General features: G+C 37.5%; 1 protein-coding gene across 3 annotated transcripts in view; it reads left to right on the top strand.

The window, feature by feature from the left end:
• The first annotated feature begins 4,470 nt into the window (after positions 1-4,470).
• The window catches only part of clocka (clock circadian regulator a), a 31,563-nt gene continuing 9,058 nt past the window's right edge, over positions 4,471-26,975 (top strand). For all 3 annotated transcript variants that reach the window (XM_085449833.1, XM_085449834.1, XM_085449835.1), the window contains exons 1-12: positions 4,471-4,557; positions 12,054-12,138; positions 23,631-23,858; positions 23,946-24,037; positions 24,316-24,375; positions 24,574-24,722; positions 25,078-25,169; positions 25,254-25,343; positions 25,436-25,556; positions 25,661-25,774; positions 25,863-25,981; positions 26,447-26,529. In XM_085449833.1, the coding sequence (XP_085305959.1) occupies positions 24,018-24,037; positions 24,316-24,375; positions 24,574-24,722; positions 25,078-25,169; positions 25,254-25,343; positions 25,436-25,556; positions 25,661-25,774; positions 25,863-25,981; positions 26,447-26,529 (848 nt within the window). In that variant the 5' untranslated portion in view covers positions 4,471-4,557; positions 12,054-12,138; positions 23,631-23,858; positions 23,946-24,017. The remainder of the gene's footprint in view (positions 4,558-12,053; positions 12,139-23,630; positions 23,859-23,945; positions 24,038-24,315; positions 24,376-24,573; positions 24,723-25,077; positions 25,170-25,253; positions 25,344-25,435; positions 25,557-25,660; positions 25,775-25,862; positions 25,982-26,446; positions 26,530-26,975) is intronic.

The raw sequence follows: 26,975 nt of genomic DNA on the forward strand, positions 1-26,975 counted from the left end.
TTTTGTGGTGACTTTTCATGTGTGTGACATCAGACAATTTATTAAGTACATCTGGAACTCCACCACCAGCCTGAACCACTGATAACAACGCAGGTTGGAACCATGCTTTCATGTTATTTACACCAAATTCTGACTCTACTCTCTGCATGTTCAGCAGAAATCAAGACTCATCAGACCAGACAATGGCTTTCCAATTTTTATTGTCCAGTTTTTGGCCACCTGTGTGATTGTAGATGACAGCAGTGACACCTGGTGTGGTCTTCTGTCGATATCACATGCTTCAATATTCAACATGTGAATTGAGAGATCTTCTTCTGCATTCCTTGGTTGGAATGAGTAGCCATTTGACTTAGTATTCATCGGGAAGGCGGTCTGGTCATTCTCCTCTAATCTCTGAAATCAATAAGGCATTTCAACCCAGAGAGTTGCTGATCATTGGATATTTTCTCTTTTACAGATAATCCTTGGTTTACAGAGGAAGTTGTGGTTAAAATCCCAGTGGATCAGCTGTTTATGAAATACTCAGTCCAGCCCATTTGGAAATAATAACCGTGCCACATTTAAAGTAACCTGAATTCCCCTTTATTCCCATTCTGATGCGCAACATAAACAAATAACACGACCATGTCTACGTTCCTAAATACATTGAGTTGCAATTGACTGATTAGATATTTGGTTATAAGGTATTAGATAATTACTGGCAGGATTTTATTTTATTACTTATTTGGTCAATTAAAAGTGCAAATTACCAACCACGGAACACGAATGTGTAATTACTACTATCAACAGTAGATGTCGCTATCATCAGCCAGTTAAAGCCTCTTTCTTTGTATTCTGTTTTCGATGCTGGTGTGTCGCTTTAAAGAGGAAGGAAATGTATATAATGATGTTTACGCGCTGTATAGATCTATAAATAAGTACATTCCGATTATTTCACAGAGAGTTACTCACCTTTACCGGTGAGATAAGTGAATGAATTTAAAAGTGTTCAAATTCCTTTAGTTCATCGTGAAATATTATTGTTATGGCCTATCTTTATCCAGGCAAGTCTCACTGAGATGAAAAAAAAACAACAACTCTTTTTCAAGAGTGACCTCACTATAATGATCGAGGGCAAACACTGTAATCAGTCTTTTGGGTATAAACAGTGACAGCACGATAAATAAGAATGTGTTTATCTTTAAGGCGTAATTAGTGTGCGAACCTAAAAAACAGAAAGAGCAGTTGTGTAAAATACCACAGGAGCTCTTGCCAAGTCAATAAAATAAAATCCAACTGCAGCATTTCACACATGACACCAATCAATAACCTCCAGAAAGGCTATTTCTTCTGTGTACTCAGTGGGTTCCAGCCAGACTGAAGACTATCATCACATAACTGGAAAAACGAAAAACGTTTTTTGACCAAATTGCCCGTCTGCCATCCTTCCTTAGAGATGAGCACATGTGAGCAAGAAATCATATTATAGCCCTTTTAATTGTTTTTGTAGCTTTGAAATTGTAAATAAAGCTCTGTGGTGATTTTTCTTATTGCTGCCTCTGTATGTTTGCTTAAATTTAAGACGCTTGCAGGGGAGGCTTGAAGAAGACGCAGACTGTGATAAGGTGATAATGCTGTAATTTATAGGGTTTATAAATTACAGTATTGTTCTTTGTCCCTGGCTTTTCATAATTAATCTTAAAACCGTTTTAAAGATAATTTACTGTGTAAAATCTGTTTGTTTTATCCCGAATAGTTAAATTTCTAAACCATTAATACTTGTGGTCCAGGCCAAACTGAATGCTCTGTTATAGACTGAGTTTTAAATGTTATAATTTGTTTGGGGTTTGCAGTAGCCTAGGTATGACAAACTTAGGCGAAGTGTAAACTCTTTCTAATAAGTTTTGCAATTATTATTTTTTTCCTATTTAATTTAGAATCGTTTGGTGTACTACTCCATGTTTATTGCGTACAATTTCGGAAAGATTGGTTGTTTCTAATTCCTAAAGATCAGAAAAAACTGTAATATCTCCCTCAAAGTATCGGAAAAGCGCCACACATCCTTAATGTGGCCAAAGGTGGCATTGCAGGGTTTGCTACTTCCTGTTGTCATGGAGATGAGTAGGCTACCCCGGAGTTGGCCGATAAACATAAAGACACACGTCCAAAGGGCAGACAGAGATAATTTATCGACAAATAATCCTGTCTTCAAACAAACTTGACACAAAGAACAACAACGATAAATAAGATATAAAACAATGACATATAAAATTACAACAATAGCTTTTATTTTGTCCCCTGGCTGTGAATTACCGAAAAAGTAACACGTGAGTCTGCTTGAGAAAACTTAGAAAGCGTAGGCCAAATGCAAGCGGAATTTATATTCTTTAAACAAACAAACAAAAAACACTTCTATGCATGCAGATCTTCTTTGGACATCAAACTGAAGAAGGAAAATTATTCAAATGACTAGTTTTGAAGTATGCACAATCTGAGTTATTACTTTTATTAGTTTAGTCACAGTTTTTTTTTCCCAAGTGTGGTCGTTTTAGTTTAGGTTTCATTGTTCCATAATGTGCTTTTTTAAGTTTCAGTTTCAATTTTAGTTTATAGTCTTAGTTGCAGCCAGCCAATGAGGGGTATGTGTCAAGTGCAAGATGTAAAACATTTAGTACTAACATTTTAAGGCCTTTGACTCATAGTAATATAAAGACCTCAGTCTCAGTAAACACACACACACACACACACACACACACACACACACACACATATGTATATATATATATATAACACAATTCATTTTACTACCTATTTAAACTGATTATGTTTGATTAACTTGAACTGATTTGCATATTAAGTAAGCTTCACTTAAAAGTGTAGTTTCCCAGTTCTCATTTTTATTGTTTCAGGTTGAGTGTGAGGCCAACATTGTGATGTGAGTGATGGGAATGCATCAGTGTGAGAAAGGCTGCTAGTTGTTAGCTGAATACTGTGCATTTCTTTCTGTTTCTGTTAAACTGTGTCCACAGGTTTTGTTTTATTACCATCAGTCACGTCATGAATGTTGGCTGGTTGGTGCAGAGAGGAGTGACAAGGTATTGCATGCTTTATGTAAAAATAAAGCCGGATAGACGTCAAGCTCTTGACATTCAAATTTTGCAAAGCAAAAGTAATGCAGAGACCTGGTTTTGATTTTGTATAGGGTCACTCCATCTCAGCTCATCAAAAAAAAGGGGGGAGGGGGGGGGGGGGGGGGAGACAGAAAATTCCCTACAAGTTTCCCTGAAAAATGACAAAAAGAATCCAGGGGAGAGGTTTTAGGGTTAGAGGAGGTGTTTATAGATGTCTTTCTAGCTCTGTGTAATATGGGCTTAGGCTATGTGTAATGAAGGCATATGAAAAATTCACAATGGGAAAATGAGAGTGATCATCAAATGGCAATTAACAGAAATTTGCTCTTCTTTCTAAAAAAGATGATTTGGAAGTGACAGGGTGTCGTACCTGGGGAATAACACTGAAGATAGATGAATTTCTTCTGCAAATCAAATAACAATTGTCTACACGCAGAATTACGATTGTCACAGACTTTCAAGTCTGCTGTCAGAGGCTGGACATCTTAAGGACTAATTAGCTTGAGCTAGAGAGTTGAGTCATCATAGTAACATTAAATCATGGTAACATATATTTACCCTAAAGCAATGGACCTATAACTTCATGTTTATTAGATAATGGAATTAAAGTGGCCCTGCTGTAAAAACAAACAAACTAAAAACAAAAATAGGAAGGACCGGAAACCTTGCAGTATTCCAAAGAAGTGTCGCTTACTCCTGGAATTTTTTCCCCGGTAAGTCTTAAAAGTTCAAGGTGGGAGGAATTTGATGGACTGAGAGGGAATAATTGCATAATGATCTAATTTCTTTAATCACATTCCTGCATATAAGCTCACTCCCTTCCAGTTTATGGTAGGCTTAGTTTATTTTCATGTTTAATTAATTACTTACTTATTAGATGTCAAAAAAAAATCCACTAAAACATTTTTTTCTTCTTAAAGGTTTAACAAATTCAGTATTTTACCTATTTTATGGCCAGTCTATTAAATATGCCATAATCAAGTAGACTTCAAAGTTAAAGACGCATTAAAATACTATTGTCAACTCATTATTTACACGTTATTTAAGTTTAAAGCTAGGAGAATGGCGACGGGAAAATAAATCAACGGAAAACATTTGACTTGTCCTTAAAGGCATTTTGAATACACAGTAATCAAAATACAGAGACGTTAATCAAAAATATTTGAAGCATGAAAAAAATTAATCTGCTGAGCTGGAGGATATAGTTACTTTCATTTTTGGGACTTCTCTATTAACTTTTTACGGGTAATGTAATGTAGGTAAATCTGGATTTGGATCAGGCCTCTCCAGCCAGGTGTAATTTATGTGTAAACAGTGGATCTGTAGGGAGGTAGGCTCTCTTGGCACCGTTTCCAGCTCCAGTGAGTCTGCCTGAGCGCTGCGCAGTCAACCGTCTGCAGCGCCACTGGCTGCAGGGATATCCCGATGAAAGAGGAGACTGCTCGGGGTAAGTGTCAACTCGCAACCGTTTGGTTCCGCTCCGTATTTGTGTCGCTTTTATCCGCAGCTTCTGTGTATACTATCGACAGACGTAAATGTGTAAACGGAACAGTTTTGCTTCGGCTTCTTTGGTGACAGAGACTGGCCAAAGGCCCGGTGACCCACATTCTTATCTAATGCTGCACGTTAGCTAGCTAGCTTCAGCTGAAAGTGGGTTGACACACATACAGTACATTGTTGCCGACGAGTCAAACGCGCTACCTTCTATTATAAAGTCGCGAGTCAGCGACGTACGATACAGACAGGTATGTTGTTTTATCTTCTTCTTCTTCTTCTTTTTAAATCGGGTGTACATATATTCCCAGTGTGTGTCACACGTCTCGGGAAGTGTGTTAAAGTATATAGCTATTGGTTTGTTGCTGTAATTGGCGTTAGCGAAGCAAGCTAGGTGGCGTTAGCCTCCAGGCAATCAGTACCCGGTGTACCGGCCGGCATCACAGGCAGGAGGAGACGGAAGGAAACATGAGCTGTACCTGTGTTTGTCGCGTCAAGGTTCAAGCTCAGTTGATTTTTACAAACGCTACCACCGTGAATACCTCATCGGCACATATTTCTATATTTACGCGTCTTTTTAAAAAATTTTTAATTTAGACGTATGTCTTTTATTCCCCCCTCTGTGTTAATCTTTGTGACTCTTGTCATTTCTCTCAGATTTCGAGCCCTATATCCGCCCCGGGTGCTCCTTATTCACCTGTCCTAAAATCGATCGCGTCTCATCTTCTGTCAGTCTGGTCCAGAAGTGTCTGGACACAGCTGGATCATAGCTTGTAGATGCTAATGAGAAACTGTATAGTCTCATACGGGTGTCAGCAAAGCTTTACTTGCTGCGTTGCTGACACTGCTGCCTGCAAACTGAACACAGTGGAGAGCTGTGGCAGCCCTATGATATAAAAAATAAAGCAAGATTTGTTTTTCTGTAATTAGAAATTGATTTTTACAGTAATTTATTCTGAGCAAGACACCAGTAACCACACTGTATTTCTGAAATGGTCACTTCAAAGCTAAGGTTCTCTCTCAGACTTTTTGTTTTTCTTCCTTTTTTGTTGTCCCAGAATAAAGAGTATTTCTCCTTTTGACACTAATTGGATACACAGAAGACTTTCACTAATCAAAGTTATTTGATTCTGTTTAGTTAAGTTCAGATTTAATAAAACATGACAGATCTGTTTTTATACAGTACATAAACTGGTGACTAACATGCCAACCTGGCGTCTTTATACAAACGGTATTGAAATGGTTTATACGCTTCACTTTGTGCACTCTGTTCATTTCGAGAACCACAACTGCAAATCAGTATTTATTATTTGTCACTGTCATAGCTTTTTAATTGTGGGCAAATGGCATAGACTTTAACTTAAGCCTGGAAGCTGAAAAATACCTTTAATTACAATGCTGTCTGTTGTGATTAAGAACAACTAGAACCACTCTTAAGGTTGTGTGTGTTTTTTTTTTTGTTTTTTTTTTTTTTTTCTTCCATGCTTACCCTTTATTTTTTTGCCTGTGGTGATGGGCAGTAAACGCAATAGTGAGGATTTGATTTCATTGTTAATCATTAAACTAATTAAACTATCAAGTTGGTATCTTCCTTTTTATCATCTTTCTATAGATATATACAAGTAACAGATATATCTATTTGGCATGATATTCATTGACTGATGAGTAACCGTGACTGTAGAGAAGTACTAACCTGAAGTAATTTGGGAGCAGTTTCCCTCTTCCTTTGTTTCTCTTACAACGGAAAATGTTCTAATAATGGTCGGAAAAAAGATGGATCAAAGGCATCTTAGTGTGTGCCTTTGATTACTTTAAATGTGTCTAAATGACTTGTTGTTTTCAGAATTTTTAAGTTAAAAAAAAGGGTCCAGTGTTGGTCAAGCTGTATTAACTGATAAATCTTTGGCAGCTGTGTTTACAGACGGTACAGTCTCTGTACTCCATTTTTACCCATAAATAGATGTTGAAGCTGTTAGCAGAGCATGGAAAAATACTTTGACACCTTTTTAGTTGCTGGCACTACATTGTGCTGCAGGTAAAAGGAGGAAGCAGAAATTTTCTCTTTCTCCACTTTCTCTCTGCTTTGGTAGATTAGATTTTACTTGTGTTATCTGTTTCTACTTGGCATCTTAATTTAAGCGTCACGTTTTTTCTACTTTATTCTAAAACCTCAACTGCACATTTACATTTACAGGGAATAAGTGTTTTGTGCGTTAGATGCTGTGGCTATTTGGAATAAAAAGCAGCAGTAGAGCATGGCAGATTTTCTTTAAACGGAGGAGGAGGGACTGGCAACACCGTGAGCTATGACGGAGGTAGAGGAACACATACAGATTATATTATTACCTGCTATGCCTAATAATGTAATTACTGAACGCCTGTCATATCAAGTTTTCCTGATAGAGAGGAGCCTGTGTTGATTCAGTGCAATGTTCTCTGGCAGCTTTCAGCTATTCAGAGGACAGATAAAAGGTAATGGCACTACTCGGGCTTTATATCTATAGTTGATACTGTTAGTCAGCAGATTGGAGTGCTGTGCTGAATTTTGGAAGTTGAATTAGTCAGTTCACATTACAGAGTTTGTGTTTTGCTTGAGTAATCATTGATGCCATGAACTTGGTGCATTTGTTTTGAATGTGAACTGCACACTGTGTCAAGGATGACTACTAGAGCATCGTGTCCTCAGGGTCATTTTCCTCTCAAAATCTGTGCTACAGCATCCATCTATAGAATTCAAGCACCAGATTTCCATTCAGAAGTCTTTCGTCCAACCCTGTCTTAGTAATATTATGTTTCTTAAGTTCTTAACCATGTCTTTGCTGCATTTTGTCAGACAAACTAATTGCTTTGTTTTCAATCTCTGCCAGAGGATGACTTCTAAAGCCTTTTTCAGATGAATCTCTTGCTTGTTGCTTTTTTTTTTTTTTTTTCAATTACTACAAATAATTATTGTATGAGAGTTTTGGCTGTTGATGGGTTTTACATCTGAAGTTGTTACTGAAAACAGGAGTTGATAAGTCAGCATTTAACTTGACCTAAAAACCTGAAAAAATTTGACAGGTATTTCCTCTTTTGATGTGAAATGCAATTTCACAATGACTCAGAGGTTTCAATTCTTTTGTAATGAGATAGATCGACTTATCATTACAGCCATTTATTATGCTGATTTCACTAGTAGGGAACCTTACTGCTGTTTTAATAATTTTTGTTGTGTCATTTGGATTGCATTGCCTGTTGAAGTTGTGTAAGATTTTGTTTCTGCTGAAATACAATATCCATCCATTAAGCTATCTATCCATGGATCCATTTTTCTGCAGTTTATCTGCAGAGGTTTCCCTCTTCCCAGCCAACTCCTTCAGCTAATCTGGGGAAACACAAAGTGTTCCCAGGCCAGCCGAGAGATGTAATCTCTCCAACTTGTCCCGGGTCTACCCTTGGCACTCCTTGCAGTACGACATGCCCGGAACACCTCACCCAGGCAGCAAAGTCAGATGCCCAAACCACCTAAACTGGTTTCTTTCTCTGTGAAGGAATAGCAGCTCTACACTGATTCCCTCTTGTAAGAACTCCTTACCCTATCTCCAAGCCACCTTTCAAAGAAGACTCATTTCTTCCACTTGTATCCGCAGTCTCATTCCTTTAGTGACTACCCAAAGCTTATAGGGACATAGATAGACCACTAAATCGATAGCTTCAGTTTTACGCTTAGCTCTCGCTTCACCACGACAAACTGGTGCAATGCCACAGTCAGTCTTTTAATCTCCCGCTTCCCTCACTTTGAATAAGACTCCAGGATATTTGAATTTCTCCACTTGGGGCAACAACTTGTCCATAATCCACAGTAGGTTCCTGCCGAGAATGTTTTGGCCCCTAAGGCCTGGCCACTAGATGCTCTCTCTTGAGCTACCTCTCTTGGCTCCAAGGTTGGGCCCCAGTAACCACAGTAATTTCTTTTCACAGGGTACTCGGAATCGCTCTTCATTTGTCTCCCCACCCAGGGCCAGTTTGCCTTAGGAGACCCAACCAGGGCTAAAGCCCTTGACAGTATAGCCCCTGGGATCACAGGGACACAGAAACCCCTTCCACTAACATAAGAGCGATTTATCTTGGGGTGAAATAAAGTGGTATTTGTTTAAAAACAAACAAACATTTTAACTGCTAACATTTGATGTTTACACTTGATGAAGCCAGTTATTCAAAAGCTCACTAAGAAATCAGCTACTAGATTGTTTATGTTGACTGTAATGAAGTGATATGTCATGCTGTTCTAAAGCAGGCTACACTTTATTTTGTTTTTGATGGTAGTTAAAAAAGACTGGAGGTCAGTGGAATAATAACAGTCCACCTTTAATAAGAAGACCACATTATAAGATCTAAATAAATTTATCACTGTTTTTTGTAATAATGTATTATAATAAATATGATGTAAATATTCTCAAAATAATTTTCAGACATCAAGATGGTACACTGTTAAACAGTATTTTTTTCTTTTGAAGTTTTATTGAAACCAACATATTAATTACCAAATTAATGAATTATGTGTTGGCTCATAATTAGTTTTTCACACAGAGCAGTGGCAAGTGAAATATTAACAAGCTCGTGAAGATTTCTCTTTGCTGTCCCCAAGCCTTTAGAGGACAATGATCTCTGACAGCAGCATTAGTTGCAGAGAAATCCTTTCACCACACAGGGTTGTTTGTGTCACACTGACCTTTCACTGAGAGCTGAGAGGATTTTTCCTCTTCATTCACAGACTTTGTCAGCAGTTGTTTCTTTGTGTGACCTAAACACTAGTTCCATTTCTTAGTAAACAATTTATCTCTTTGGCTCAGTATGCGCAGTGATATCGGAGTTATGGGAGCTGACGAGGTGCAGGCGGAGGCTTGTTTGATGTTGAACTTTTGAACTTGTAAAAATGTGTAAGGACTGAACTATATACTTATGTTTTTATTATACTCATTGTTTGTGCTTTACCAGAATGGATATTTAGTGAGTAGTAAAAATACAGTGCAGTCTTGCTTATGTTTCACCTTCTTTTTGCTGCTAGTAATCTGTTGGTTTAATTATGATATTATTGTAAGTTAAACATCATAAATTAAATTTAAATGCAGTAAAATCTTTAAATATACAATACAGAGCAAAGGTAACTTTTTTTGACAGCAAGTAATTCTTGTAAAAATAAAGAAGCTGATCTACATGGAGATTAGGTGGAATTGAAAACTGTCTTAGAATGATGCTACTATGATGAAGAAAAAAATAGGTCAAGTCTACTGGGGTTTCCCTTAAAAGTGACGTTAGTATACCAGCAACTTCACTAATGATTTTGTATTTCTGAAAATGACTCGTTATTTTTTTAGTAAAAGACAAAAGCACAGAGAAATGTGACAAAAACCAAATAGATGATTTGTAAAAAGGTTTTTTTTGTGTTGGAAAATGTGGAAGTTGATCAGTTGCGTCTTGTGCCAATGTTGCCTAAGCTGAACCCAAGTTTTTACATTGATGCTTCCAAGTCTGTACTTACACATATTTGTATGCTACTGTTTGTTTGAGGTTATGACTGTTTGCACCCTGTAGGCTGTAAAAGCATCATGATTCTATTTAATGATAAGAAGTCAGTTAAATATAGACGGTAACTAGAACATCCATCCATTATTGCTGAAACAATATTATTACCTGTGGAGTTTTTCCACGTATAAAGTAAATTAACATTTGTAATTACCAGCATTAAGTTGGGCGCCAAGCGAGATATTAAACAACTTTTGGCTGCAGCTTCACATTTTCTAGAATATTCTGTTTTGCTCAGTTTCTTTCTGTTTAATTAATGCATTTAAGATTTTTAATAGTTTTTTTTTTTTTTTTACCAAGATATTGATTTAATTTCAGGCAAATGTGACATTTTTGTTGACGCTATTTTCTTTTTTTCTTAACTAATGAATTGGCAACTGAAAAATAAAAATAGTTAGTGGATACTTTTCTGTGGACGAGTCCGCACAGTTACAAGAAAATAGACATTCAGGCATAATATGTGACAATAATTATTGTAAGTAAGTTAAGTAAGTAAAATGTATTTATATAGTGCTTTTCACAGATAAAAATCACAAAGTGCTTTACAACACAAGAAATGGAAATATAAAACAATGTAACAGTAAATAAAACAACAATGTAAAACAATAAAAACAACATAAGAGGAAATTAATAAAATGCTTTTGTATTTAAAAGAATCAATGGAGTCCGTGCAGCGTAGAGACAGTGGAAGAGAATTCCACAGCCGTGGTGCCACTGCCTGAAAGTGCGCGGTACCACCAGCAGTCTCTGATATAATGACCTTAAAGCTTGAGAAGACGAATGTGGTTTCAGCAGGTCGATAAATATTGGGGAGCTTGACCATGTAGGGCCCCAAAGGTTAGAACTAAAATTTTAAAATGAAACCTAAAACTTACAGGCAACCAGTGAAGGGAGGCTAAAACTAGAGTAATATGAGATCTTCTCTTGATGCCTGTTAAGAGAGGTGCTGCAGTATTCTGCACAGTCTGAAGACGATTTAAGGCTGATTTGTTAAAACAAGTAAAAAGACCATTACAGTAGTCTAAACGGGAGGAAATCAAATCATAAGGGTCTAGGAAGCTGATATGCTGTCTAATTTCTGAGACCATGTGGCCTGGAGCAATAATTAGAGTTTCAGTTTTATCACAGTTGGAACCGTGGTTAAATTGTCATTTAACCATGGCTGATTTCTGTCAGGCAATTACTTAAATTAAACAATTTCTAAAACTCAGAAATCCTGAAGGAACAGTATAGTTGAATGTCATCAGCATAGAGATGATAGGAGATATTTTTATAGCGCTTAATAATTTGGCCTAGGGGGAATATATAAAGTAGAAAGAAAACTGGACCCAGGACAGATCCTTGAGGTACCCCACATGGCAAAATTGTTGATTCTGACGTCACATAATTCATGCAAACAGTAAAAGATCTCTAAGACAAATATGACATAAACCATTTTTAAAACAGTAATCCCAAACAAGTTCTTGAGTCTGTTTATCATGCTACTGTGATCTACAGTATCAAAAGCAGAGCTGAGATCCAACAGAACCAGAACTGTGTACTCTCCAGAGAGTATCTATATAACTAGATACTCTAAGTAAGGCCGTTTCAGTGGAATACAATTTACGAGTGTGGTGCTGAAACACACACGCACACTCGCACACTCCTTCAGCATCACTTTTTCTTACGATTGCACAAACTAACATTCAGGTTAACATATTTTTTTATTTATGTTATCTGTAAAGAGACCATTTCAAAGCTGGTGAATGAAGTGTGTGTCATCTTATTTCTGCAGTGCTGTGGGAGGCTCGTGATGACCTAGATGTTTTAGCTCTGAGTCAGTGATGACTCTTTTCTCAAAGCCACCAATTTGTAATTTTAGCTTTTTTTGTTTCTGTTCAACAGGTGAATTCGGACAAGTTTTAACTACAAGTTTTAACTATATTGAGGTGGAGGAGTTGGCGAATTAAGCACCACTCAAAGACAAAAGGTAAGACTTTCTTGGAAATTAACCACTGAATTTAGCTCCGGGTTGCAGCAGTGGACTGTTTAGAGCTTGTGCATATTCGCCTGGGTTAATTAGGCTGTTTAAAGTCTAATTCATCAGAAGCTGTTACAGAGCTATTATTCGTCCATGTTTCAGTAGTGCTCTATTTTTGATTTGCAGTCTGTCATGAAAATGATGAATATGGAAATGAGAATGGTGCTGGCTGAGTCACCAGAGAATTTCAAATGAATTTGTCATGCGAAGATGCAAAGTAGTTCAGTTCTTTGACTACATCTTGCTATAACCTTGATTAACTTCAGACAAAAGCTCTATCACTACTGTTGTTATACACATGTTGTGTCTCGTTAAGCTCTCTAAAGGTATATTACAAGAGGCCTAGTCTGGATAAATGTAAATGTATAATCTATTGTATGTATTTATCTTTTCCTGCTTAATAGTTAAAACTAAACTGAATCTCTCTTTTTCATATTTTTAATCTGGATTCCCTGTGTTACTCTGTTAAATATTAATTAGATTAGGCTTAAAGTATAGGTTTAAGGTGGCCTTAACCCATAATAATTAGCTTTTGTTAAAGACGGCTATGTCCGTGGCTATAGACATAGCTGATTAGATGCCATACTGTTGGGTAAATCAGACCCAAGATGGGTTGTTTAAATAAAAATATCAAATATCCTTCTAGAAAAATCTAGAAGTCTAGGCATCTTGGAAATGCCTCCAGGCAGTTATTTGAAGCTCTTTTGTGAATCAGTAGGAGAGAGCCTGAGTATAATAATTTTAAAGGTCACTCTGACTTAAAAACTAAAAGTACAGAAACATCACTCAAATGAGATTGAGATTTTTATATTAAAAAACAACAAAAAATTGTTTTGGCCCAAATTAAGGTGCAAGTTATTCTTCTACAAGACGTGTCCATAGTTTTTGACAACATCATGGTTTTATTAACAACTTGATTCAGAGCTCAGTGTCTGTGGATCATCAGACTAGACTGTTATAGAATTGACTAATATATTTTTATTTTTTTGGATTTTGTATTCACCATATCACTTTATGACTCTGGTTATGCCAACGGTGACTGATATAACTTCAAGTACAAATGGGCTAGTAGCCTCTTTCTTTTCTAACTCGCTCTTCTTTTTAGTGTTTGCTGTAATTGTTTCATAAGAATATACATTATACACATTGAAAAAGACTTAATGTGGTGCAGTACATGAGGGAAAAATGTTTTATTTGCACACATCATTGACATTATTTGACTTTGTCCAGTAACGGCAAGTAAAAAATAATGTTTTATAATTATTTATTCAGTGCAGAAAGGCGTTGGATTTGGGGGTCTTTATAACAAGTGTTATTATTAGGGCTGAAATTCATAGAAATATCTAACACTATATGTGCTATCACAAGCCACGGTCATGGGATTATTAACTATTATTGCAATTTCCTCTTTAGTTTGTGTGGAGCGAAATTCTTTTATTTTTAAACTTTAAGTCACAACTGATTCTGCAATTATATGGGGAGACTTAAAATACAACTGCACACAGCTTAATAAAAATATGTATAATCGGTGCAATTCCCATTTCACGTAATGGCGTTAATGGCATATAAGCATTTCCCTTTATTATGGAAGTTTTGCTCAAACAAAAGTGGACAGTAGATGTTTTATAGTTTAGAAGCTGAGGGGTTGTTTAGTTTTAATCAAAATGACAATTTCTTGTTGTTCAAACATTACCTTTTTATGCTAACACTGTTTAATGAAAAATGGTAAAACGTGTAACATCTTCAGAATGATTATTTTCTGCCTGTAGTCAAAAGATAATATGGTTTAAAACTAAGACTGGATTTTTGTACATGCATTGCAGAAATGTCCTGTTACATTCAAAGGCTGAGCTAAAAGCAGATATGGCTATCTTTGGCTATCTCTGAAAAGTTCAGTCAATCAATAAATGTAGTCCAGCGTAGTTAATGCCAAAGAACACTGTAGATAGACATACCCACTGCATCCGCTTTACTTTATTTCTAATGATTAAACAATAGCTCAACTGACGTGTAAGGATGTTTGCTACATTGCATATCTATACAGGTCTTGTTAGACTTTTAGATCCCATGTCACTTGTTTGTGAGTTCTGCATGATGAATGATGTTTAATTTAAGCTTGTGTAGTGGCAGACAACGGAAGAGTGCACTCTTTATCTGAGATTAACTCCAGTCAATAAAGAGAGATTTTGGCCAGAGCAAAGTTGTTTGGGTGTGCCCTGATATATTAATCTGTGGAAAATAATGTTGCTAAGTCATCTGGAAAAGGACAAGCGCATAATCTCAGACAGAGCAGTCAAGTAATATCATTACTTGTGCAGGTTTTCTACTTGTTCAGTTTGCTCAGAGGGCTACTGCTTGTACGGTGGGAATGCAGTGTTGATTCTTATTTAAGTGGTTGTCTTCTTGTGGTCAAATGTTGGTCATATAGGGCTGCAAGTCCACGTTTAATTTTGATTGCTTTCCCCATGCTGCCAGTCGTCCTCCTGAACTCCAGTGACCCACTTGGCGTCAGGATTAGGCCCCTGGCTCAGGTCCTGCTCTTCTGGGAGAGGAGGGCAGCAGTAGTCAAGGGGCCCCTGCCAACTACTGCGGCTTGTGTCTCAAAGATTCCTGTCTGTGGATTAGGGCTGCCACGATTTGTTGACTAGTCACGATTACGTCGACTATCAAAATCGTCGACGACTGATTTAATAGTCGACGCGTCGTTTGAAGCTTTGTAAGATCACAAAAGACGCAGGAATAAGTGGCAGGATTTAAGAGTGTAATAACGGACTGAAACAGAAGATGGCAGCATTGCATGTACAAGGATGTCAGCTACCGCTAAACCCCGAAGAAGAAGAAGAAGGAGCAGCTGTGTCCCAGAATTCATAGCGCGGCCCAGCAAATGGCGGCAGCTAGTTAGTTTTAATGTTACTCTTATTATTCTTTCTGGGTCACAAAATAAACGTTTAACATATTTTCAGGCGAGAATGTAGCTGTGTAAACCTCAAATATCTGCTCAGTTTATCAGGACACCACATATTTTCAAAAGCGCTCCGACGTTTTCGGAGACATCTGTTACCCACTAGCTCGTTAGCGAGCCGGGGGCTAGGCTCACTAGCGCCGTGAGAACACCGGACTCCCCGCAAATCGTTTTCAAACCCACCGCCGTCTTTCGCTACTCAGGTTAAATATATATGAGTCACTTAGATAACTTAAAATGTTATTGTTTGGCTTTTTTTTTGTATTTTATTTGTTCCTGAGTAAATCAGTTTGTCTGAGATTAAAGTTATAGTTTTTACACAGCTGAATAAACGTCAAGCAGACAACTGATTATCAGAAGTGTGAGATGCTCCAGAATATACTCCAGTGTCCTGTTATATTTTAGATAGCAAGGAGTTTATTAAACTTCACCGAAACAATCTGCAAATTTCATTAAAATTTAATAAACTATCATCTTGTCTTTATTTTTAGTTAGCACAGACCTTAAACACTTAAAGCTGTAAGCTAATGATAGTTATATGAGAGCAGATGCTGCTGGTGCAATAAGCTGTAGTTTTACGTCCAATGGATGATGATCTGATTAGTCGACTAATCGCAAAAATAATCGGTGACTAGTCGACTATCAAAATAATCGTTTGTGGCAGCCCTACTGTAGATTAAAAATGCAAAACAAAGACTCCTTTTGTGCCGCTGGGCCTGAGGATGTGTGTGCAGTGAGTGGAAACACAGCTGGCTGCCCTGTGTTTAGTTTGGTTGGTATAACTGTGCAGCAGACTGGTGGGCAATGTTGACAAGCTTGTGATGTGGATTTTATTGCTTACAGGCCAAATGAGTATGACATTATTAAAACCATTGAATCTTCCACTAGCCACAGGAAAGACTGCTCTGCCTGTAAACTGAGAGAATCGCATCATTAATTGCTGTGTGAATGCCACTAGGATGTGCAGACCTTGAAGCTGCCTCTCACAGGATGTGTGACTGAGTAATTTATTCACCAAAGTGTTGTTGTTGATTTGTGTGACCTGCTTGGCAGTGAGGCTGTTGCTGTTGCTGCTTGTTAAAACGGCATAATATTATCCTAGATATTTGCTATCACTTACAGCAGAATGAACACCCTCTCTTCCTTATGGCTTTCTAAACCCTGCATTGTGTCTGTTTTGCTGAAAATTGTGTGAGAATAAAGGGTGAGGCTTATAAGCACCACAGGTTTTTAAGTGGTTGACAGACTTTCAAGAAATCTTGTTAAAGCTGTGGTCTGTGCTCCCACACTTGGGATCAATGAGAGTTCACCCATCCCCTGTTCTCAGGTATCGGGGTTTTGACAGATGATGGGGAAAACACAAAGGTTGCTATGAAACCAGAGTTCATCTACTCATGTGATATAAGACCTGCTGGACAGTGTTATCTGTAGTTTGGGTTCAAAGTTTCACAAAATGTCCCTTTTTAAACTGTTTTGCCTTAACATTATTTAGGGCATTGCGTCATATTTTAGACTTGAGAAAAGCATCTAGAGCATAGGTGTCAAACTCTGGCCATACCAAATTACTATTAGAGCAGGCCTACTGGTATTATACAGCTAATGTATATATTGTTTAGTATTAAGCTTTGCTGTTCCATATTCAGTTTTTCAGCTAAACTTGTTTGAGTCCATAAGAAAAGATTTATTCTTATATCTAGAGGAAGATTTTTTTTTTCAATAAATATTAATGTTAGCCCGTGACTTTGTTCCATTTTGAATTTTGGCCTACTGTGTATTTGAGTTTGACACCCCTGATCTAGAGAGCCATTAAATTAGGTTTCTAACAGGCTGGAAGAATGTTCAAATGAATTGGACTTAAAGTATGAGGATTGTTTGCAAGACTGTCTGGTTTGGTGCACAGACAACTTCCTGAGTTAAATATTTAGTTATAAACTGACTGGTATGCAGAATCTTTTGAGATGAGATTTTTTGATACCGGGTTTTTTTCTGGTTTAAATTGATTTGATTTTAATTTTAGTCATAATTAAGGCATCTGTTTTTTTTTTAGTCTAGTTTTAGTCAACTAAATATTGTAAGATTATAGCTGAGTTAAATATATAATGTGTAAATTTTGATAATAAAAGTGATTGATAATCAATCTAATAAAACCAGGAAGTCTTGGCCCAAATATTTGGTGTTAAAAGCGTCATATTCACAGGATAAGTCACTGAAAATAAGTGATGGGTTTTCTGATTGTCTTGTCTAGATTACTGATATATTTGTTTTTTATGAATGTAAAAGGCAAAAACTTTTCATTCGCATCTGCAAGCTGCGCATAACTGCAGTCTTCTTGACTTCTTTGAATGCTTCGAAGACAGAATACTGATGAATAACACCATAACAAAAGGTCTTGTTTTAATAACATTGTGAGGGAGAAAACATTTTCATCCTGACATTTTCATTTTAAATAACCATGACAGGCGGAGCTGTCTGGGGCTTTATTGTGCATCTGTATTAGTAGCTGCTGCTCCAGCCTGCATATGAACAAATGGTTCCTGCTCTCATTAGAGTGGAATATAATCATTATACAGTTATTTAATACTGTCCAGTGTAAACTAGGGATATTCCCTGTGACTAATTTACCAGTTGTTTATTGCTATAGTCACATTAGGCATTCGGAAATTGCGGCATAACCAAAATTATTGCAAACAACCACAGAGACATGCCGCAGGCAATTTGTGCTCACCAGTGCAGACTGACTAAGATTGAGTGCAGCATTTTGGCAATGAATTGGATGAGAATTAATAATAAAACTTTCACCAGTCTGTCTGATAGTAATTCTAGTCATTCCATGTCACACTGCAATTGTTGTGATTGAGACAGGTTTCCCTCCACTTAGCGACCTTTGTAGTAGTTTTGTGATTGAAAGCGGGTGCCGAGAGGTTGCTGCACGCTCAGAATCTCTGTGTAGTTGGTGGAAAATATTCAAAGCAATCACCACTGATGATGTTTATTTTATTTATTTAATTTTCTCTCTTGTAGGAGGTTGGTGGACTATTTTTACTCTAGTTTGGTTGAGCCATAAATGAGAGAGAATTATAGAATTTTGGGCTAAAAGCCAAAAAACAAACAAAACAAAATATCCAAACCTGAGGACAGTCTAATTTTTTTAAATCAAACAACATCTGTACAAATCATCAGTGTATTTAAGGACCTTAAGTAACATTCTTCAGTTATAAAATTGTGTGCTTTCCTCACTGTTAACATCAACAGACCAGTGCAGAAAGTTAATACAACCACATTACATGCACATAGGAAGAGGCTGTCAGTGATGTGGGGACCAGTGACTGCAGAATGTTAGTGAAATTCAAAGACTTTCAGCGACAGCAGGAACAGTAACTTTTAATGACTAGAAGCAGCAAGTTAAAATTTTCTCTGCTCTGAGGGGAAGTGATTGATTTGTTATCTTTCGTGACATGACCACGAAAGGTAACAAAGGATACCACTGACTAATGCATAGGTAACCTTGTAAATACATTACTGGGTTACCGACACAGCTGAAGGCATTAATGCATACTTGTGACCTACGGTTAGCATTGTGTTTATTGCTCTATATGTGGACAGGGCTTTAGAATAATTTAACTGAGTATTTCTGGTCAGACAAATTGTAGTAATCTAGCGTTTTGTTAATTTTTTTTTTGTTAATTTCTGAGCTTACTGAGTCATATGTGAAAGCTGCTTTTGCTGTATTCTATCTTCTATCCATTTTTGGATCTTTGGCTCTTTTTCTCTGCTTTCCACGACCCCCTTAACTGAGAAGTAAAAGTGCTCTGCCTCACAAGTAGAATCTGCTTTATTATAAGTTAGGGACAAAAAGTACTGTTTGAATTGGTGCGTAGCCATGTTCACTGCATGAAGACAACAGTGCAGTAATGTTTACAGAACACGTGTTACTGCACTGCTGCACAGGTGGAACCTGCAGAGTGTTTCACATCCACAGACTCCAGTTCATGACAAAAGGAGTCGCTCGCGGTAGTCTAATAATTCTTAGTGTATGATGGAGAGAGTATCAGCTGCGGAGGAATTCGGCTGAGCTATTTTTACACTGCACGGTGAGGCCGGTTGCTATGGTGTTGCCCATTGGCACAGTTGCTGTGTTGGCATCTCAGCGCCGGGGTGTGGCGGAGTGCGTGACGAGCGGCGCCATAGATCCACTTCAGAGTGACTCATATCCTCAGAGCTCTGGTGCCCTACATCTGAATGCACACACCCACATACAGGCATTCAACAATGTTGTGTGAGCCACATAAAAATTATGATAAATGACTGTCGTCAGTCAGTGCTTTTTGAGATGTTTCGGTGTGAAAAATGCATATGTGAGTGAGGCTGTTTGGTTGATGTTGTTAAAGCCCGATGAAAATGCAGCACATCTTCATTGCTTTCTTCCTTGACGTTGGTCCCCGCTGAGGCTTAGGAAACACCAGGAAGCCTTTTCAAATCATGTGATTAAATGAGGAAACGTGAGATGCAGGCAGTTTGACTCCCTCTTCACACCTTTTGTGAAGTATACACGCTGTGGAATACTAAGGATTTGTGTTGACAGAGTGTAGTGTTATTAGTGAGAAGAGGAAGGTGTTGCTTGTGGAGCTGTGATTAAGTTAGATCGGAGGAGGAGGAAAGTAGGTCACTGGGCCAGCAGGTCAGTGAAGCACAGATGACATCACAGTTATACAATGCCTGTTCTCCCAGTTACACAACGTTCGCTCTGTGCCGAAAGCTACTGCTTCAACTACAATGTTTTCTTTCTGTCTTTCATTGTGCTCTAATATAGCCAATTTATTTATGAAATTGTCTTACATTCGATGGCCTCTGTTGCCTTTTCTTTTTTTCTTTTTTCCTTTTTCCCCCCCAGTCTTAATTTGCAATCCAGTTTAGCTTGCCTGCTTTTAAGATGATGTACAGCCAAAAAGGAAAAGCTCTTTGTGTCTGTTGGTACAAAATCTTTAGACAATGCTTTTTACTACAACTCACCGCTCCCTTTTACAGTGCTGTGCCAATGTGTAGTTGGCCACTTGTGTTGACAAAGGTTTAATCTCAGTTAAGACATCCACTCTCTAATGTATTTGTGTGAAAAGCGTCACATGTAGGGTGCAGTAAAATAACACTGCATAGCTGAAAGTCAGTGGGCCATGACAGAACCTACTCCTCCCTCTTACCTTCATTTTTTCCACTGTCCCAACACTAAGGTGTAAACACTTCCAGTGCCAACTTCCTTCCTTATTTTGATTGACTTGACAGCAAGTTTATTCCAACCAATAGAAATCCTTTTTTTAAACCAGTATTGTCATTGCTGACTGAAGTTTCCATTACACACGTACTATACCTGCTAGTTCATATCTCAGTTATTTGTGTACTTTAATCAGTTTTAAGTAGACAGTGTTTGCATCTGTTTAAAAATCTTTCAGGCTTCTGAAGTTCTGGCATCACCATATATGATGGTGAAAATTGTTTTTATGTCATTATTTGTAGTCCCCCCCTTTTGACAAAAACCAAAAATCCTGTACATATAAATAAATAAGATCCATCCGCTTCTTCTTTTCAGTGTGGCGGGGGGGGGCTATCCCAGCTGTCATAGGGCGAGAGGCGGGGTACACCCTGGACAGGTCGCCAGTCTGTCGCAGGGCTAACACACAGAGCCAGACAATCATTCGCACTGACACTCACTCCCGCATTCACACCTATAGGCAATTTAGACTAATCAATTAACCTATCCCCACAAACTACATGTCTTTGGACTGTGGGAGGAAGCCGGAGTACCCGGAGGGAACCCACGCAAACACGGGGAGAACATGCAAACTCCACACAGAAAGACCCTGATGGTGGAATTGATCTCAGGACCTTCTTGCTGTGCGGCAACAGTGCTAACCACTGTGCTGCTAAACAAGATATAAACTTTAAATGAATGGAAAGAACAAATTACTGAATGAAAATGTGCACATTGAAGCTCTAGCTCATGATACTCTTTTTACAATGCATTTTCTGAATTGCAACACTTTGATGACTAGATTTCAATGGAATATGAAAAGTAAATAAGACAGAAATATTTTAAATCACATTAAAAAGAACTATATTTTAATTATGTGAGGTGGCTGATGTATATTTTTTGAAACGTACCATAAATATGCATATTGGATCCAGAGTTATGTTTATTATTATTGTTGTTTTTTAGCTTTAATTTTCAATACACTTTAGTTTTAGTTGATTTCAAGGGTGGGTTGATTGCTTGATTCAGTTTAAATATGTAATGCTACCTCTGTGGTGACTCCTTGTGAATAAGGCAACTGCTGAAAGTAGCTTTATTTTTATTGGTTTTTTCATTCATTTTCATTTTTTTATTTCAATTAACTGAAGAGCTTTGTTTACTCTAATAATACACCTACACTCACTCATTCTATCGGTGAGTGTAGGTGTAATTCTTCTTTTTGGCTTTACCAAATGTTAACAGGCCTAATTTAAACTCTTTAAATTATGTCTACCAAGATTCATGGGGAAAAACACTGAAGGGATTTTCTCACCAACACAAATAGGCCGTTATGTTGAGAAAGCCTCCCACATAGGTTGTGACGGTAACTGGTTCATGAAGTAAATGGGTCAAATATTTAGGCTAGAGACCCAGCGGGCTTTCTCATTTTAATTTGAAATCTAGTGTACCTGGGCAAAGAGAATAGATAGTAGAGATGGGTGGTAGAAAGAGTATTTCAGTTATTGATGGTTGCATTTGTGGCTTGTTTAAATCAAGACAGATTCTGGTATATCTGACACAGCAGCACACAAGCAGGCAAATATTTGGTAGTAAGTACCCTAATTTATTTTTTTTATTTTTTTATCGCTTTTAAAATTACTTCTGTCACCATTTTAATTTTTTTTTGGGATGTTGCACTCGAGCCAAACCCTACTAGCCAAGGTTTTTACAATGGCCTAAAAAAGTATGTTTGTAGTTAAACCATAATGTATTTGATTACAGTTATGACTACGACGATCAAACGTCAATTTAAGTAATTAATTTAAAAATTGTAATCCACAGGATTTTTTTTTTCTTTTTTTGTGCAACTGCACATCTATTAATATTTTTTTATTTTACTTTTTGTTTTTGTTGTTTGAGTTTGTTAGTATTTAGCTTGGGTGATTTGCAGTTAGCAATGGAGCATATAATCCAGTGTAATTTTATGTAATTGATAACAGCCTCACTGTTTACTGTTCACTCTCTGTGACAGAGCTGTTTGAGGTTACAGCTATTGCAAACCCAACACATTCTGCTGCTGTTTCATTGGCAAAACACACAAAGAATTGCCAAAGAAACTACGCAATGACTATTTGATGTAGTACAAAACTCCACTTGGTTTTATTAAAGTAAAGGGATGTATTACCACATTATACTATACAAAAAGAACAGTCTCATTGATGCTGACCCACTGCAAACACAAAAAAATAAATTGATGAGAACATCAGCACTCATAATTGTTTACTATATGTAATGGTTTTAATATTACATGGCAGCAGAAAGAAACTGACTCATTTCAGCCTTTGGCTTTCCTCGGCGTCTCTGTTGCACATGTAGGATGTGACCCCTATTAAAGCACCACCTTAATATAAGCTGTGGTGGATGCAGGTGATTATAGTCATACATTCAACAGCAACAGCAAAATTCACTGTGCTGATGTGAGTGCTGATATTGTGCTGCCACATTAAGAGTGAATAACAATTGCAGGTCGACAGTTCTATTCTTGAATTCAGGTAAAGCAGTTTTGCAGGATTCACAGTTCAAACTTAACCTTATCTTATACTGGACCTTGGTGTTGCCCATTAGTTCATCTGGTTCTGAAATAAGCTGTTTTAGCTCCCTTCCCATTTGAAACTGAGCTTTATCCTCTGTCACTGACATCATACAGAGCCAATAGTAATACAGTAGTATTAAAATAAACTGTAACCAATAACTCTTAACCTATATCTCACTTCCACACCTAGTGTTAAGAGTCAACTCTTAGAACCAGTGTTCTCACACAAACACGCAGTGCTATTAGCTGCCTAACTGCTAGCTCTTTATAGAGTGGAGAGGAGGCAAGGAGGTTAAGGGGTGGCTGTCCAGTCTGTACACAGCAGTTTCTTCAAACCAGCCAATCAGCAGTCTCGCCTGGTCTCAGCAGCAAACACACTCACCTACCTGCCTTGCAGAGAGGAGAGAGAGCTCCACACAGCTGCATATCTAAACAAACATGGGACATGATCGTTGATCATATTAGCATCCACCATTGTTATAATGTATTTATATTTATGAAAGAATAAGGAGTAATTTCAACCCTCAGGCATAAATGTAGGCAGAATTCTTATAAATGCTTGTTTTTTTTATTTTTACTTTTTTAAAATATAAATCAATCTCATATATCATGGTTCTCTAATCTTTCAATAACGGCCTCGGTTGTTGTGTCTTTTTGTCTCATAGACTCAGATGTTGCTGCCATGTGCCAGACTTACACCCTAAGCAGACGAAAGACACAGCACCCCGAGGAACTTTTAGCTATTTTCTGCAGCCTGGTAAGAGAGACTTTGAGAGAATATCCTCCAAGACTCATAAAAGCACACCCCTATCACAGAGTGTCCACCTGTACTCTACCTTCACCCAGCAGCACCTTCCTCATCCTCTCACAGAACTGGCTGTACTGTCAGTAAGGTGAAATGTCTTTACCATCTTTGCTCGTGTCTGAAGTTTTTTGATTCTTTGACACTCTGCCATTTTATGGGTGTTTTTTCTTCAAAGGTTTATTCACAAATGTCTACCTCACGATTAAAAGACCCCTCACCGACACTGCGACCCTGAACAGGATACAAAATGACCTCGAGCATTGACCAGTGAGTCAAACATTTGGCTAGTTTTTTTTTTATTGTTGATTTAAAAAAATAGTGGGACATGAAGAAAATCCAAAACACATTCAGCCCACAGTTCTCATGCATCTAATTAACAGTGATTTCATTTTTTCCTTTTTTTGAAGATTAAGATCAAAGTAATTTAGGGATTTACAGTGCCTGAGTTTGATGTCTTCATGTTTTCTAGGAGAGATTTTCTTATCAAAGAGCTCACTGTAAATGTTAAAGGATCTGATATAACTGTTGGTTTGTCCAATCTGCAGGGATGACAGTAGTATTTTTGATGGGTTAATGGAAGAAGATGAAAAGGACAAAGCAAAACGGTAAGATCTTGGGTTTGTTTTCATATCAAATGCATTCAGTGAAGTTACATCCTCCATAAAACTGCTATTGTAGTTGTTACAAGACTTGATTTTAGATATCGTTTTGAATTATTACAGCTACAGTGAACAAGATTTTGATGTGTTCCTAGTTAAGATGTCATCTAACTTTTACAAATATTTGTTCTTCTAAATAACCAGCGTGTCCCGTAACAAGTCTGAGAAGAAGCGCAGAGACCAGTTCAATGTCCTCATCAAGGAGTTGGGTACAATGCTGCCGGGCAACACCCGGAAGATGGACAAGTCCACTATTTTGCAGAAAAGTATCGACTTTCTGCACAAACACAAAGGTGAAAAACTCTAATAACCACTAGAATTAATTATAATGGTAGTGGGTTTATCCCTCAGTTCATCCTTAGTTTAAAATGAAATGTTTTAGCTCTTTCTCTTCAAGCCAACTTGCTTCTGTTTGACTGCCTCTTGCAAACAAATTCTGTGTGGACTCATATTAGGGCCACCATACACAGCCAAAAGTAGAACAAAAATGAGCTGAAACTGATTGCTTTGTGCATTCTGAAACTTGAACATTTGGCTTACTGGGATTACATATACTGACCACTTTAATGGTCCATAAGGTAAAGCATAATGGGTGCCTTTTTAAATTCGCAGAGTTATAAGTTACATGCGTTATGTCTACTTTATCAGAAATCGCAGCTCAGTCAGAGTCAACTGAGATCAGACAAGACTGGAAACCTCCTTTTCTTAGTAATGAAGAGTTCACTCAGCTGATGTTGGAGGTAAGGCAGTTTCTTGCACTTATTTTTCTTGTGTTTCTATGCAAAAATATAGATGAAATATTATCTAACCTTTGTTTCTATTAGGCGTTAGATGGATTTTTCCTTGCAATTATGGCTGATGGGAATATAATCTATGTCTCTGAGAGTGTGACTTCCCTACTAGAACATTTACCAGTGAGTATAAGCTTTAAATAATAGATAAAGTCAGTAGTTCACTGATGAAACATTTGGTAATAAACATATTCATTGGTTTTGTTTTTCCCCAGTCTGATCTTGTTGATCAGAACTTGTTAAATTTCTTGCCTGTGGGGGAGCATTCAGAGGTGTACAAGGCTCTGTCCTCTCATGTCATGGAAGGAGAAACATTGACACCTGAGTATCTTAAAAGTAGGTTGGATATGTTATCTGTCTTCAGCTGCTGTTTTTGTTCTTCAATTCTTATGTTTAAGCTATTATTATTATTATTATTATTATTATTATTATTGTTATAGCAAAAAATCAGCTAGAGTTCTGTTGCCACATGCTCCGAGGGACAATCGACCCCAAAGAGCCCCCCGTGTATGAATATGTAAAGTTTATTGGAAACTTCAAGTCCCTGAATAATGGTAAGTTACAGTACACGGAGTCAGAATGTAGAGCAGAGATGTTGTGTGAAAGGATTAACTTTGCTTTGTTCCCATTCTTTTTTACCAGTGCCTAACTGTACCCGAAATGGTTTCGATGGAGTGATCCAGCGATCACTTCACTCTGCCTTTGAAGACAGAGTGTGTCTCATAGCCACTGTGAGGCTAGCCAAGCCACAGTTTATCAAGGTGAGAATCTTTAACTGCTTCTCCTTTTATCTGGTTGACACACATTCGGTTTCTTGCTTTAGGGCTCTTAAGGTAGCTTTAATTAGGACAGGGCTCAGCAGTAATGGTCACCTGAGGAAAAATGATTTGGGCCCTTGTCATTTATCATGTGTAGTTCCCTCATGCCTCTGCTGGGAATAACTTTTTTACCTCATTTAAAAAATGGGGGAGGGTTTATGTTGACATATCGCTGTCGTAGAAACCTGGGCTGTTTTACTGGAGATGGCAGAACCTAAATGGATAAAATAAGTTGAAAATAAACCAGAACTTGTATTGCTGAACAAACAGGGATGATTGATCATGTAATTTGTCATACTGCACAAGTTTAAAAGGCTCTTTTTAAGACAATATACTGTGTGTAGTTTAGAGTTGTGTATGTGTATTTTTATGTCTTCTAAGTTCTGTTTTCTCCCCTTGCACCAATAGGAGATGTGCACAGTAGAAGAGCCTAATGAGGAATTTACATCCAGACATAGTTTAGAGTGGAAATTTCTCTTCCTGGACCACAGGTAATTCTTTTCCAATTTATCAGTGTAAATGCATAACTTAATTTTCAGTTTGTGCTACAATGGATCAGTATTAAGTGTTTAGTCAAACTTAACCTACTTGATTTGGTGTGAAAGTTGCTGACCTATATTTATAAAGAATGACCTTTTTTTTTTTTTTTTTTTTTTTTAACCATGGTTACGGTATGTGACTGCGTGGCTTTTTTGTGAAATCAGAATTGTTGATTTTTGTGAGAGACCAAATCGAAAAAACTCGTGTTTTGTAACACTTCTGTCATTATTTATTACACAGCAGGCTTGCTTTTATGAAGGCTTGTGGTCAGGAAACATAATTATTATTATAAAAGAAGAGTGAGGTCAACCTGGCCCGCTATCGGTCACCAGCATTTTTGCTTTATTTCCCACGGGGCTTCGACGTGGTGCTGATGACTCGGGGTGATATCACTAAC

The sequence above is a fragment of the Copadichromis virginalis genome, linkage group LG23 (assembly GCF_057382275.1).
Source record: "Copadichromis virginalis isolate Kocher_CV1m ecotype Utaka linkage group LG23, C_Virginalis_male_GT1.1, whole genome shotgun sequence".
NCBI lineage: Eukaryota > Metazoa > Chordata > Actinopteri > Cichliformes > Cichlidae > Copadichromis > Copadichromis virginalis.